Source organism: Saccoglossus kowalevskii, chromosome 17 (genome assembly GCF_978046115.1).
Source record: "Saccoglossus kowalevskii chromosome 17, keSacKowa6.1, whole genome shotgun sequence".
Taxonomy (NCBI): Eukaryota; Metazoa; Hemichordata; class Enteropneusta; family Harrimaniidae; genus Saccoglossus; species Saccoglossus kowalevskii.
In genome coordinates, this window is record NC_140657.1 from 28954734 (window position 1) to 28969071 (window position 14338).

The following is a 14338-nucleotide window of genomic DNA, read 5'->3' on the forward strand; positions in this document are numbered from 1 at the left end:
AGTATCGATGAGATATAATCGGAGAAAAGTTTCATAAATAATATTCAATATACTACATATATACATGTATATGCATTATATACATGCTAAATTTCATGTCTAAAATAGACTTGAATCTAAATGTTCAATTGACCAATCACTACACAGTATATCAATGTAGTATGTGATCCTCAAAGAAAGAAGAATTATAAGCACCAGTCAAGATGCCAAAGTAGGGTGGCATCTTGACCAAACAACCTTTTACAGAGAACCACATGAGATTCAGTGCAGACAAATACTATTAAAGTCAGTGTACTAGTTATGTACACTTAAACTGATATAGCAAGAGACATAGACCAGCTCTGGATGTAGTTTGAATCCACGAATAACCACAAAGTGCTGGCACTCGAAAAGATTATTATAACTTCTTTCAAATACTGAATGAAAAGTTTATTTGAAATACCTTATCATATCGCATTTATATTTTATCCATATTTATCATATCTCACTACTGTTACGTATGCTGTGATTGTTTGAAACTCAGTCACATGACATTGACATCAGCTCTGCCATCATCAATATCACGGTCATGACCACCAATACTTGAGCAGGCAACAAATCATGATATTGCCTTCACAAACATGTGTTGTTATTTAATAGTGGTCCAGCATATTTTAATTATTATAATCAATGGTAGGATTCTACTCTTTCATATGAATGGTTAGAAACACAAAATAAAATAAAAAGTTTCTAGTCAGTTTGTTTGTAAATCAATGCTCTTATGTGCTTTTTAATTTGTTTTGTCATTTTAAAAATTGGGCTTTTATAATTTGCGATTGCATATTTTTCATGAAAACTCTAAAATCCACAACAAATATTGGGCCACATTTTTAACCATGACGACCATGCTACTAAGCGACTCCAAGCGTGCAGAGAGAATGAAAATTAGTGTACACATTTCTGATAGAAGCAGAAAAGAACCAAAATGTGCATTTACTGTATACGTAATAATCAATATACAATTATATAAACTGTTATTTAAGAAAACGGGCAACACATTTGGCAACTGACTCCATTTTGAACAACTGTTGCTTGTGTAAAAACATTGCATACAACTTTCACTGGAGCACATGATGTTCTTACACGTTGAATTACAAAAATGAAAACCTGCAATAAAATGTTAAAACCTTTAAATAAACACATGTTGAATATATCAATAACGCATCAGTGTTATTGCTATGGAAGGGTCAACATTATAAGTCTATACATGGATGGCATATCAACATAGTCAGGAATGAAAAAAAACGATCGTACTTGTACTTACCACAGGCCAAGAAATACTAGCGTTCATTTTTCAACAATTTTGATATTTTACAAAAATTAGAATAATTTACCTTTTCTGGTGTCATTTGCACCAATTCTAAAAGTTCCATACTGTGTCTTCTGGGACGACTGCTGTCTAAAAATGAACAAAAAAAAGAGAGAGATCAATTTCAGTAAATGTCAAGATCACATGTGACCTGGTTTCCATGTCTCCCCTAGGGTCAATGGGGAATGGTCAAACTAAACTACTTGCAGACCTCAATCAAGGTAATTCCAATGTTGCATTCATTAGTGTAAGAATTTCGGACAGTCTCCTTATCGAGATTGCATGGCACACTCGGCAGTGGAAGTATTTGACCTCGTTTTAGTGTTCAACCCCAGGTAGGAGTTCATCAACACGAGTATAATCAAGCCAATAAGTTACCCATGATCCAACTGTACACGTTATTACAAATACATGTATGTGTTCTGCAAATCACATTTTAAAACCAATTTGAGTTCTGACGTGGAAAAGTCAGGCAATGCAAGGGTCACAGCTGCAGCTGTCAATTACAAGTGTTTTGGTTCATAAAAGTACCCCAATATTATTACAACTTGTCATCTTTTCTTCATTTTAAGAAATCTTAGAATGAAAGAAATGTTTGATGAGGGATTTCCCGATTCCCAAATTACTGTTAGATGTGATGTAATTCTATTTGCACATGCGTAAATTAAGGTAGGATAAAAATATGAAAAGTCCAAAAGAGCACTGGTAGACATGCAACCCGGAAGAAGTCAGCGGCATATTTTAAACAGTTTTTTAATTATAGCGAAATGAGTGTGGGTGGGTACAGAGAAATTGGACTGAAATAAAGATGGTACATGTGTGTTTCACAGAGTAAAATATGACCATGACATAGTTTTTCAACTCCCAAAAATACTGTGGAAAAATGTGAAAATATTACGCTAAGACAAAGATAATTTGCATGCTCGTTATTCTTGCTTAGACAGAATAGTGCGCAAATTTTCAAAAGCTAGTATGAGTTAGTTTTAAGATGATGGCAGTTTTATTTCAGGAGTACTTTGATGTTGTGAGTTGAAAACAGTTGTGTTCAGTGCCCTGCGACTCTGAGCGTTCGGAACGTTCAAAATCTGTCCTTCCTTAGGCCATCAATTCAAGAACCCCCAATTGAGAAGCATGGAATGAATACTAGAAATGTTTAAGTACAAATTTAAGATTTGTCTGTTTAAAATTAAAAAGCCAATCGGCTAATAAAGCCCTGCTTTATGATTAGGTTTTAATACTATCAGAAAACTAAGAACAAATTGAAATTGATTTAGTTAAGAGATGATAACTGTTTAATGTAATATTGTAATGTAAAATACCACATTGTAATGTAAAATGCCACACTGTAGTTGGAATGCCACACTGTAATGTAAAATGCCTCATTGTAATGTAAAATGCCACATTGTAATGTAAAATGCCACATTGTAATGTAAAATGCCACATTGTAATGTAAAATACCACATTGTAATGTAAAATGCCACACTGTATTAGTACAAATTCAATGTTTAACAGAGTGTCAAAAATGAGCAGTGGGAAAAAAAAAGAAAGAAAATTTTCGATGTAGACAATGGAGTAAGATTGTAAACAAGACAAGACGTGTCTACTGAGACACTCAGCACAGTAGGTTGTTTGAAATCAGCAACATCAGCAAAAAAAAAGATAAATTGCAACTTACATTCAGATGCATCATTGCCATGTTGAAATTCTACAAAATTATGCATACACACAATACAAAAAATGCTGCCAGTCAGTCAATTCTAACACAGAATAAACACTGACAATTCAGGCACTCTGATCACCTACACAGGAAACTCAACTCCGGTCAAAGTTTACCAATGAGTTGGAGGATATCAAAATTAGCCTGACACCCGTTACCGTAGAATGGTTACCATGGCAATTAACTCATTCAAGAATGCAACGTCATCTGATGAGTCTGTTTTGGGAATTTATATCAGAAGCAGCCATTCAGGAAAAGGTGGAAGGCTTACGAGAGATAGAAGCATTGCTATTACTGTAAAATACTTTATTTTCACTTGGAATAAATTTTCACTTAAGGGATGATTCAGTGAAAATAAAATCTAGCGAATATATCTTTTTTTCTTAAATTTCATATTCAACTCATCAAAAATCAGTGAAAATAATTTCCATACTAAACACCCAAAGAGCCTTTTCAGCGAAAATAAATTAAAATAAAGTATTCTACAGTATAAGAATTCCTCCAAGAAGGTGCCATTCAAGAAAGGATAGAATAGGTAGACAACCAGAGAGAGGGAATCATTACTATTCCTCTAGGCAGGTACCATTCGAGAAAGGGTAGAACAGGTAGACAACCAGAGAGAGGGAATCATTGCTACTATAAGAATTTCTCCAGGAAGGAACCATTCAAAAAAGGGTAGAACAGGTAGACAACCACTGATTGAATCATTGCGACTATAAGAATTCCTCCAGAGGTACCATTCAAAAAAAGGTAGAACAGGTAGACAACCACTGATTGAATCATTGCGACTATAAGAATTTCTCCAGGAAGGAACCATTCAAAAAAGGGTATAGCAGGTAGACAACCAGAGAGAGGAAATCGCTGCTACTATAAAAATTCCTCTAGGAAGTTACCATTCAAGAAAGGGTAGAACAAGTAGACAACCACTGATTGAATCATTGCTACTATAAAAATTTCTCCAGGAAGGAACCATTCAAAAAAGGGTAGAGGAGGTAGACAACCAGAGAGAGGACATCATTGATACTGTAAGAATTCCTCCAGAAAGGTACCATTAAAAAAAAGGGTAGAACAGGTGGACAACCAGAGAGAGGGAATCATTGCAAATATGACGAGAGCACTGGTTGACATAACAAAAACTTTTTTTAGAAACAAAGCATAATAAGTAACCCATGTGCAATGTTTAATATAAGTGTGCAGGTACCATGTGTTTTAATTGGGATAGTACAGAACATACACATACATGTTTCAGTATACGAAGAATGTTTGGATTTACTATTGGTTGTCATAGCAACACCATTTGATGGTGTACTTCCCATGCCAGCCTTGTTCTTCTGAACAGCTGCAGTGTAATTTGTGGTCACTGGAATAAAAGAAAAACGTGCACTACAAAGCTCATACAATGAAACATAACATGCAAAGAAAAATAAAACATATCCACAAATTTTGGCATTACAAGCAAACTATATAACATACGATATTTCCTCTATTACAAGCTCATTTCCAATATAATAATATTATGGCATATTTAACGTGGTATTTACATAAACATGTGCACCTCCAATAAAGCTAATACAGTATAAGTAGTGCATGCATTTATGCAAAAATTACATTTTAATGATTCAATATATAATAAAAACAATTTTTGATTTATGTGCATTTATTCAATTCTAATAGAGCAATTACGATAAATGTCATTGATTTTGAATATTAGCAATCTGCGTTCAGGTAAAGATTGTTTTTGAGAGGGTGACAAAACTTGAGTGAGTGAGCGTGGTGATTGGATTCGATTATAACCATGATCCCACTGCATTGCTTTATTTTGTAAATTGACCAGGGGTGGTTAATTTTATGCAAACCATTAACAGAAATAGAGCTACATATTCAATTGAAGATTATGGGATGCCAGTTATTTATTCACCTACGAAGCCTAGAGAAACGATAGTACCAGTAAATAAATCAAGTCATAGAAAACTGCACCTTATTTAGGACCATTTAAAACTACAAACTTGACCTAAATTTAACATGCGACATGAAATGATAATCAACTACTTACATCAACAATAAAACACAGCGGTTTTAGCAACTTAAAAATGCAACAATGCTATGATCAATTGAAAAATAAAACGATTTTCTAATAATGCAACTGATCTGATCTAATCAATTTAATCTGTAACAGATCACTTGCAGGGATTAGGATTTAAACTGACGGTCCTGACGTACTGAAGACCAGCTGACACTGATCATAAAGAGGATTTCTGAGGGAAATAACATCGAGCACCTTTCGCCACCATTAATAACACATGGTGCTGACAAGTTGAAAGGTCACAGGAACAGTCACTTGCTCAGAAATATTAACAGTCGACATGCACATAATTTATAATAAACTATGGTGGATTTTAACAACAATAAAACAATTTTAGAGTATTTACGAAACATATCAATCATAAAATATTACAGCGAACCAAGCATGTACCGATATCAATTTAGACTTGGTATTACTTACGACCTTTGGTAAACAGGTCTCAGTCTAACTACAGTGGTTTTAACAGTCCATGTCAAACATTTTGAAACATAATAATTTAAACTTCATTACAACAGGTTAACAACAACGTGCGATTACACCTATTATCCAGTTCCGATTGCTGTTGCTTCGGTTTCAAGACATAGTCACATAGTAAACAACCACTATTGTTGTAAAAAGACGTGGACCAAGCGGTTGCCTTGTATAAAAGCCAAGTATCAGTAGAAATAACTTGATAACAATAGAATGTATTTGCATAACAATAGTCAATTGGTGGTGAACCACTACAATGGCTTACTCATTTTGTATATAGGGGAGGTAGGTTGAAATGAGAGGGTGGTTCAACATGTAAAACGCTTGTATAACCTTGTTACATGCAGTTAAAGGGGAACCGCTCAATCCCAGGGATTGCACCAAAGAATCATGGGACACTATTGTTTATGTTGTTTACAATGTTAATCTATCTTTTGTTATCCATTGTTATTTTAATGCAGAAAGTAAATTTGTTGTGAAATTAATCTTAACTGGAAGGTACCCCTTTAAGAAAAGTCTGAAATGGGGGTCAGATAATAGGAATGTTTGTTGAAACTAGGAACAAAGAGAATGCCATAGGTGATTCAAGCACACATCATCTCTGAGAATGGGTGCCATCGTTTATTGTAAAAATAAAAACAAAGGAACAAACCACTTCATACAATCATATAATAAAACTTAGTTATAACACATAGAAAATGTAGTTAATGAGAACACATGATGGAAACAGTTTAGCAGATGAAACACTATAATTTAGTTACAGAGTCAAGTTTATTGCAAATAAGTGAACTGAACTATTACTAACTACGTAAGATAACTAGCAAATATATAGCAATAATGATTGGGTAATAGCAATGTTATACCAACAATATCAGATACGCTAAGCTAACTAGTAATGTTGTACTATACTAACAATAATGTACATTAGGTAAGCTAACCAACAATGTTTAAGTAAGCCAACAAGCAATATTTTACCAACAAGGTACAGAAATGTAATATTAGGTAAGCTAACTAGCAATGTGTTGCCAATTATATATATTGGGTATGCTGACCAGCAATGTTACACCAACAATGTTTAACCAGGTACGCTAACTAGCAATATTTTACCAACAAGGTAATATTATGTAAACTAAGTAGTAATGTTCTACCAACAAAGTTTTAATAACTAGGTATGTTAACTAGCAATATTTTACCAACTAGTTAAGTGGATTAGCAATATTGATAAACATATTTATTAAGAGCTTACCTTTCAGATTATTTTGTTGTGGAGTTGACTTTGAATTAAGACTATGGTCACTGAAACATAAACATATAGAGTCAAGTTCATGTGTTCATATGCAAATTTGTATTATATGTGGACAGTTTTTTTTCCTGTGCCATTTTTCATAGAATTAAATGAAAAACGAAATTAATAAAATCAATTCTGCAAAACAGATAGAAATTGTTATTTGATTTTCCTACTGTAGAATACTTTATTTTCGCTATTTTCGCTGAAGGGATGATTCCGTGAAAATAAAATCCAGCGAATATACTTTTTTTCCTATATTTCACATTAAACTCATGAAAAAATCAGTGAAAATAAATTCCAAGCAAAACGCCCAAAAAGCCTTTTCAGCGAAAATTAATTCCAGCAAAAATAAAGTATTCCACAGTACTGTAAAATCTGTATTAGAAACCGCGGCTTCTATTAAAATGGTACAATGCAACAGAGGGGATGCGGCTTCTATTAGAGCATCTACACATATGAGAAATGGTGAATTTTTGGTTCTCAATTGTTCAAAAAAAATGGGTGCGACTTCTAATACAGAATTTACGGTATTACAAAATTCTTGGTGACACGATTTAATTTATTTTAGCAGGTGATGTGTAAAGGTGACTATATTACAGCTGAAAGTGAATAAATAAAACATTTCTATTTGAGCAGAAAAAAATAAAAATAAATTGTTTTGGTCTCAAAGAACAGCACATGTTGTTTTAAAGAAATAGTTGATTTCTTTTACAGATTGTCTCCATTCATGATGAAAATAAGTTTGACGTTGTTCAAATTCATTTGGCATCAATTGAGACTATATTTACGATTCCAGAAAAATTACACTGCTACATAAATTTTTCATTTTTCACTGACTCGCGAAATGAGTTAAAATTTTACATTGTGAAATTAAAGCAGTTTACAGTACTCTGATACCTTTCTGTTTTATTCAACTCTTGAATTCCTAGAATTGATCGTAGATCGGTGAGATTCATCTGAGCAGTAACTTCTCCCGTTTTGTCACCAACCTTTAAAAAAAAAGAGAGTTCCGTAGCATAGTTAGTTCCAAAGACAATAATGGGACATAGATGGTATCAATGTTTTCACTAATGTTTCATCAGTCGGTAATGGTGAATTGGCTACAATAAATAATGCAACTTTCACCATCCCATGAGGAATTAAACAAAGAATTATCCTGAGAAAGTGATCCCACAAAGAAAAAAAAATTAAACAAGTCTTTAACCAAATTAAACAAGTCTTTAACCTAGGGTAGCATTCTAAATAACATAACTTTCCATTTGATATAATAATGATATCTCCCCATTTGCAAAGTGGCTAAACAAATTAATTGCCAAGTATCTAGAAAAATGATACTATTAGGCACAGAAAGACTAAGCCAAATCCCAAGTTATAGCATGTTACGGTACATATGCATTCATCTAAGTCTGAATACCACACACTCTCATAAATACAACAAGAAAAAAATGATTCCTTTTTTGAAAGGTAATGCATGTATATATCACGATGTATTGTTTTTCAAAACTGGGAAATGTGACATAAAGAGATATTGTAAAAGTTGGACCTGGGCAATGGTACAGTGGTTATGTTCACTCAGCAAAGAATCTGAGTACAGTCTGCCCTGCCTTCCATACACGCATTATTAGGTTTGAGAGACTGGTTTGCACACATGCACTTGCAATTAGCAACTAAGACAAAAAAGTCAGGAGTGACAGCAGTGATTTCAATGTCCGGAAATTTCGCTTGCCACAACATTATTAAATGGGTTATGCCAGTGATGTAATGAATTATATTGTAATTTTAAGTGTTCATGTGGATTTCATTTAGACACGGTTATATTTTATATATAGTACCGGTAACTATGACAGCAGATTTCACAAAATTTAGCAAAATTTGAACCAACAGATTAGTAGCTTGAAATCTATAGGTAATTTTTTCAATTTTTTTTTCAAATATTTCAAGGGGCAATTATTGACACATACACAAGTTCACATACACAAGTTACCATACAGCATACAATATTCTGAAATTATGAACAAATTATAGTTAAAAAAAAAGATATGGACAACAGCTCAAATCAAACAAGAAATATAATACAGGGTGGTAGTAATTTGATGATGTGCGAATCAGTCTACATGTAATCACAGAAACGAAGGTACGAGACAATGCAGGTATCATGTTGTTTTGAAATAGGAAACATCATTAGCTCATGGTGCCATATTGAATCATACCTCCTTTGCAAACCTCAAGTACGGTAACTTAAACATGCATGTCAAACTCCATACTCTACAACTTTAAAAAAAAGGAACAATTGAAAAACCTGCGAGTCATCGCCATTGTTGTCGTCACTTGCGTTTTGCTGTAAAAAAATGTTTTTTACAGACAGAATAGATCCAAAAACCCCCCATAATGTTAAGTCAATTCGATGATCATTAGATTCATTATTGAGAACAGTGAGGGGTCCATTTTTTGCCTGGCGGCCATTTTGTTGCTATGGCAGCAGGCTGCCGATAATGCAAGATACAGTTGTAATTTATATGTCCTGTCACGTTGTTTTCCTGTGGAGTTTCTTTGTAGTCAAACTAGTGCTACTGCCACTATAATTGAATATTATTTGTAATACACTCAAATTAAATGAAATCAAATAGTTCATAGCAAGTCTGTAACGTATGATTGCAATGAAAACTGCATTGAATATGTGAGAAAGTATTCCAAGGAAAACAAGTCATGACATAGTCCCTGTCTGTTTTGAATCAAAACTGTAGTGAATGTGCATGCTCATTGCATGACCCATGACACATATATAGAAGAGATGAGCATACACTCACTCAAAATATCATGCTCTAGAAAATGTTAATGTATATAGCAGATTTGAACAAAACTCTGATGACTGAAATTAAGTTCCACTAATACGGCCGTTATTGACTATCTTGAAAGGGACCACGAAATGATGAATTGATGAATGTGTGAAGTTTGAAAACGATTGGTCAAGGCATGTCAGAGACATGGCTCTGGATTAGCACTCATTTAAACAAAATGGCCACCAGTGAACCATTGTGAATCGGATCTGACCGATATCCAGTTCTAGAATGGAAGAAATGCTAGATTTTGATGAACTGCTTGCACTCAAATGGTTGCCAAAATTCTGTAAATTTGTTTTCAAGAACAATCGGCCTTGCGGTCGGAAGAGCTCCGCTGTGATTTACAAGAGCAGATATCTCCAAAAAGTGACACGTGATCCTGAGGGAGGGGTGACCTCCTGACCTCAAACACACATGCAATCAACATGTTACCTCAAGATAACCCTGACCCGGGCCCTTGAGATGATCATGACCTGTGTTGAAGATTTTGGGAAGGTGTTTTAGTCCATCCCACCCTCACTGTTCAGTATCACCCATATAAAAACAGCAAACTAATAAACCTTGAATTGACCTTGATCTGAACATTTCTGGAAAACATTGGCCCATCCAGTTTATTTTCCAAGACAATGTGTACTGAGAAAGCCTAGCTTCCAGCTGATACAGTTGTCCAAATTGTTTTTAAAATAAAGCACTCAAATAGACACTTGCATATGGTGCCATGAAAATTACAAGCCTGAGTGTAATCCATGCAAACAACATTCATGCTAAATTTTAAAGCAATCTGACAAGCAGTTGTGAAAAAAAAATCATTTTTAAGCATAAATGACAGAAGCATTCCTAAAAAATAGAGGTTTACATGTGATGTCATGAAATGAACAAATCTGACAGAGGACCATCCCAGGTAGGTGTGGTATAAATAGCAAGGCAATCCAGCAGGCGGTTTTGGAGAAGAAGTCGACTGGATGAAAAAAGACGGCGTAAGAAGACAACAGGTGTTGCCAACCCATTAGATAATAGCGGAGCTTAAAAACAAGCAGCCTTTCGGCTGAGATAGCTCTGCTATTAGCAATGCACATTTCAACTAAAGAACTGAAGATATCATTAGAAAATGAACAAATCTGATACCGGTCTACCTGAGGTCCCTATATGTATAGTATCTAAGCAATAGGACTTGCTGTTTTCAACAAGAAGACGAAAATATTACTTTTTATATGAAAATTAGAAAATTGAAGATATCATCACGACATGAAGAAATCTAGAGAGGTATGCCCAAGGTACATATACACCAAATATCAAAGCAATAAGGCTTGTAGTTTTCAAAAAGAAGTCGAAAAAGTAAAAAGTTGACACGGACAACGACTGACAATAACTGATATGACGAGCTCTGCTTGATGAAGCCAACAGCGGGGCTAAAAAGTCAACAGAGACAACAGTTGAACAGCTAAAAATTGGCTAATTTAAGCAAATCATTTATACAGATTATTTATACACGAATTGTGTAACCAAAACCTATTCAGTTAAGTTGTGGATTATCCCAAAGCATATTATACTAACCTGTTAAGTGGTTCTCAAGATACAATGTAACAGTGAAAATGTCATAATACTGTATTTGTTCTATTAGTAGCACATCCACTCATAATAAGTAAATGACAGTTATGTCTGTGGTTATAACAATGTTTACAATACTATTTTTTGCTTAAATGCTATTGTATTAAAGGTGAGCTTCTAATAGGGAAAATATAGTACATGTACTAACGTACCTCTCTTGAAATATCAAGATGCTGTGTGGCGAAATGTAATGCCTTCTCACGTCTACCGAGTGCAGTATGGGCATTTCCCAGACTCCAACAGGCTCTCCCTTCTCCAACTCTGAAAAAAATTAGACAACTAAATTTGTTACTCTTTTTTTTTTTGATGAAAAACATTTTGTCCATACATTTTCACAAAATGTTGCCCCAAAACAGGTCTATGGAAAACGTGTCATGATTGTTTTGATCAGCAGTATTTTGATATTAGTCAATATTATTTTTTAAATCCAAATATTTTTAATATTAGTATTATTTTTTAAATCAAAATATTTGTTTCCCTCTATCGTAGCCTTCCTTTAAAAGATAAGATTCAATAAAATGCAAACAAACCATAGCACAGTCGCCATTAGCTATCAAATTTAAGATGTATAATTTTCTTTATAGCAATATAGTTTGAACATAAACATAAAATATTGATCAAGAAGATGTATAAAGTTTGAAGATGACCAGTCAAATATTACTCTGGAACAGCATTCATGAAATCAAAATGGCCGCAAATCGTCCAATTCAAATCTGACAAGCAAATTGACGTACATCAAGGCTCCATAATGTCCAATGTATATGTACCAAGTTTGAAGAAAATCAATCCATAAATGACTAATATCCGGTTCCGGAATGCCAGAAATGCTTGTTTTCGATAATTTTTTTAGCACAAATATGGGCACCATTCGGCCATCTTCAATCCCATCAAATTGATGTGCATATAATATTATGTATGATGTGAAGTTTGAATATAATTGGTCCAGGCATGTTTAAGATATAGGTCTGGACGCACTGATGCACGCACAGAGGTGATTCCATAAGTCCTCGTTTTCGGACGGTGTCCGAACAGAGACTAAAAATAGTACCACAACCAAGAGATTTCTGGTATATTGAAACAAAGCCATATACATTGTATAGCAGGAAATTATGGTGTTTGAAGCATCAATCACGCAATGAACTGCAAATTATTGACTCACCGATCTCCTAACAGTTGTGCAATTTTTAAATGTTTCATATGGTATTCAATTGCAGACTCGTAGTCTCTAAGTAAAGTGAAGGTGTTACCAAGACTATAACAAGCCTGTGCCTCAATGGCAGAGTCTCCCAGCTGTCTGGCTATCTGCAGAGTTTTCCTAAAAAAAAGAAAAAAAAAAGAAGGGAATTAATTACCAAGCACCCTATTGGCTGATGTAGCTATTCGTGTAGATGGGCTTTCGCTAACCCTTTGTCAGTCATCAATGGGGATTATTATTCACATTTTTCAGACAGATCCATGACTTCTCATTTCTCTCTATTTATGAAGCGAATAAATCAGTGTGAAATCAGCGATGAAAGACAATATTGTATGAGGGAAGTGATCGAAATCAAACTGGGCGGTTTCCCGCGGTGCTCCGACAACATCCGGGAAGTCAGCAGAAGCTCCTTGACCGGCCGAGGGTTCCCGTCAACACTGGCACATTTCCGGGGTTAGCCGGCGCTCATTGTTCATGATTATAATCTTATTGTTCAAATGTTCTCACCTTTCTAAAGACAGACAACGACAGACTTTTTACTCCTCTTCAGTCCCTGAAGAGGAATGCCACTTTTATCAACGAGTGACATGTTGCTACATTCATTGTGATGTTTTCAATGTCTAGTGCGTCTAGATTTTATTTATATTCACGCAATTTCACCCATGTCTGACCTCTAGTCTAGGCAAGACTGGCATTAGCGATGTTCTGCAGAACTTCCAAGTGCTGAGTTTAAGCATGGAGCTCCATGGTTTAAGTTCCACGATTGAAAAAATAAAATAACATACAGTCTCATTTTATATCAGACTATTGTTGTTATTATTTCATTGGTGATATAGAGTGAATGCCGTAATTGTAGTCGAATTAATGTGAAATATTTTCAAACATTCTCCAACTAAAATTAACCCCAGTGCAAAAATACATTTAAATACGACTCACGGGACATGAACGCGAAATATTTACAGACATTCTCGACCCAACCCCTAGTCAAAAAAATATATTTAAATACGACCCATGGAAGATGAACGTGAAATATTTACAAACATTCTCGACCCAACCCCTAGTGAAAAAATACATTAAGTACGTGCCACAGAAGATAAACGTGAAATATTTACAGACATTGTCGACCCAACCCCTAATCAAAAAATACATTAAATACGACCCACGGAAGATGAACGTGATATATTTACAAACATTCTCGACCCAACCCCTAGTGAAAAAATACATTAAGTACGTCCCACGGAAGATGAACGTGAAATATTTACAGACAAAATAATGAAGTGAATATTCGACCCGGTCCCTAGTAAAAATAAAATAAACGACCTGCGTACGCTAAATATTCGCAATTCGACTCTGATCCAAAATACTTAATCTTCGCGGGTGAAATATACGAGTGTGTCACATCTTGTCAGCAGTACATGTAAATACATACACATGTATGATGGGCATTTACTGCAAACGCCAAGTCCGAGTTTGATAAATTTCAGCATGTAACTGTTTGAAACGGCAAGCGGCGGGAGGTCCGACGCTTGTATAAAACTAAGAAACTGGGCGTCTTCATTATTTGTCGGTGAAGGAGAGGGTAATCCAGTTTCTTTTAAAAATGACATCGCTCTCTCGGCTTGAACGGGATACATGTTGCAGTGGTCGCATTCAGGGTTTTCACACTTTGTAAATATAATCGTTCCTATTCGCTTCTGTAAATGGGCATTCATAAATTTCATTTCCGTAAATATGTCGGCGTTTTCTGGTTGATTTGAATATACCACAGAGTGACTGTGAATAGACATT

The 14338-nt window shown here is 34.7% G+C and overlaps 1 protein-coding gene across 6 annotated transcripts in view; it reads right to left on the reverse strand.

Annotated features, from left to right (window-relative positions):
* Positions 1-14338, reverse strand: part of LOC100367862 (G protein-signaling modulator 2-like) — a 142412-nt gene that overhangs the window by 75558 nt on the left and 52516 nt on the right. For 4 of the 6 annotated variants that reach the window (XM_085492255.1, XM_085492252.1, XM_006813160.3 and 1 more), the window contains exons 7-12: positions 12515-12670; positions 11508-11616; positions 7805-7896; positions 6866-6915; positions 4306-4425; positions 1374-1438 (exon numbers count right to left, since the gene is read on the reverse strand). In XM_085492255.1, the coding sequence (XP_085348381.1) occupies positions 1374-1438; positions 4306-4425; positions 6866-6915; positions 7805-7896; positions 11508-11616; positions 12515-12670 (592 nt within the window). The remainder of the gene's footprint in view (positions 1-1373; positions 1439-4305; positions 4426-6865; positions 6916-7804; positions 7897-11507; positions 11617-12514; positions 12671-14338) is intronic. The other 2 variants (XM_085492256.1, XM_085492254.1) reach the window with 1 other exon arrangement.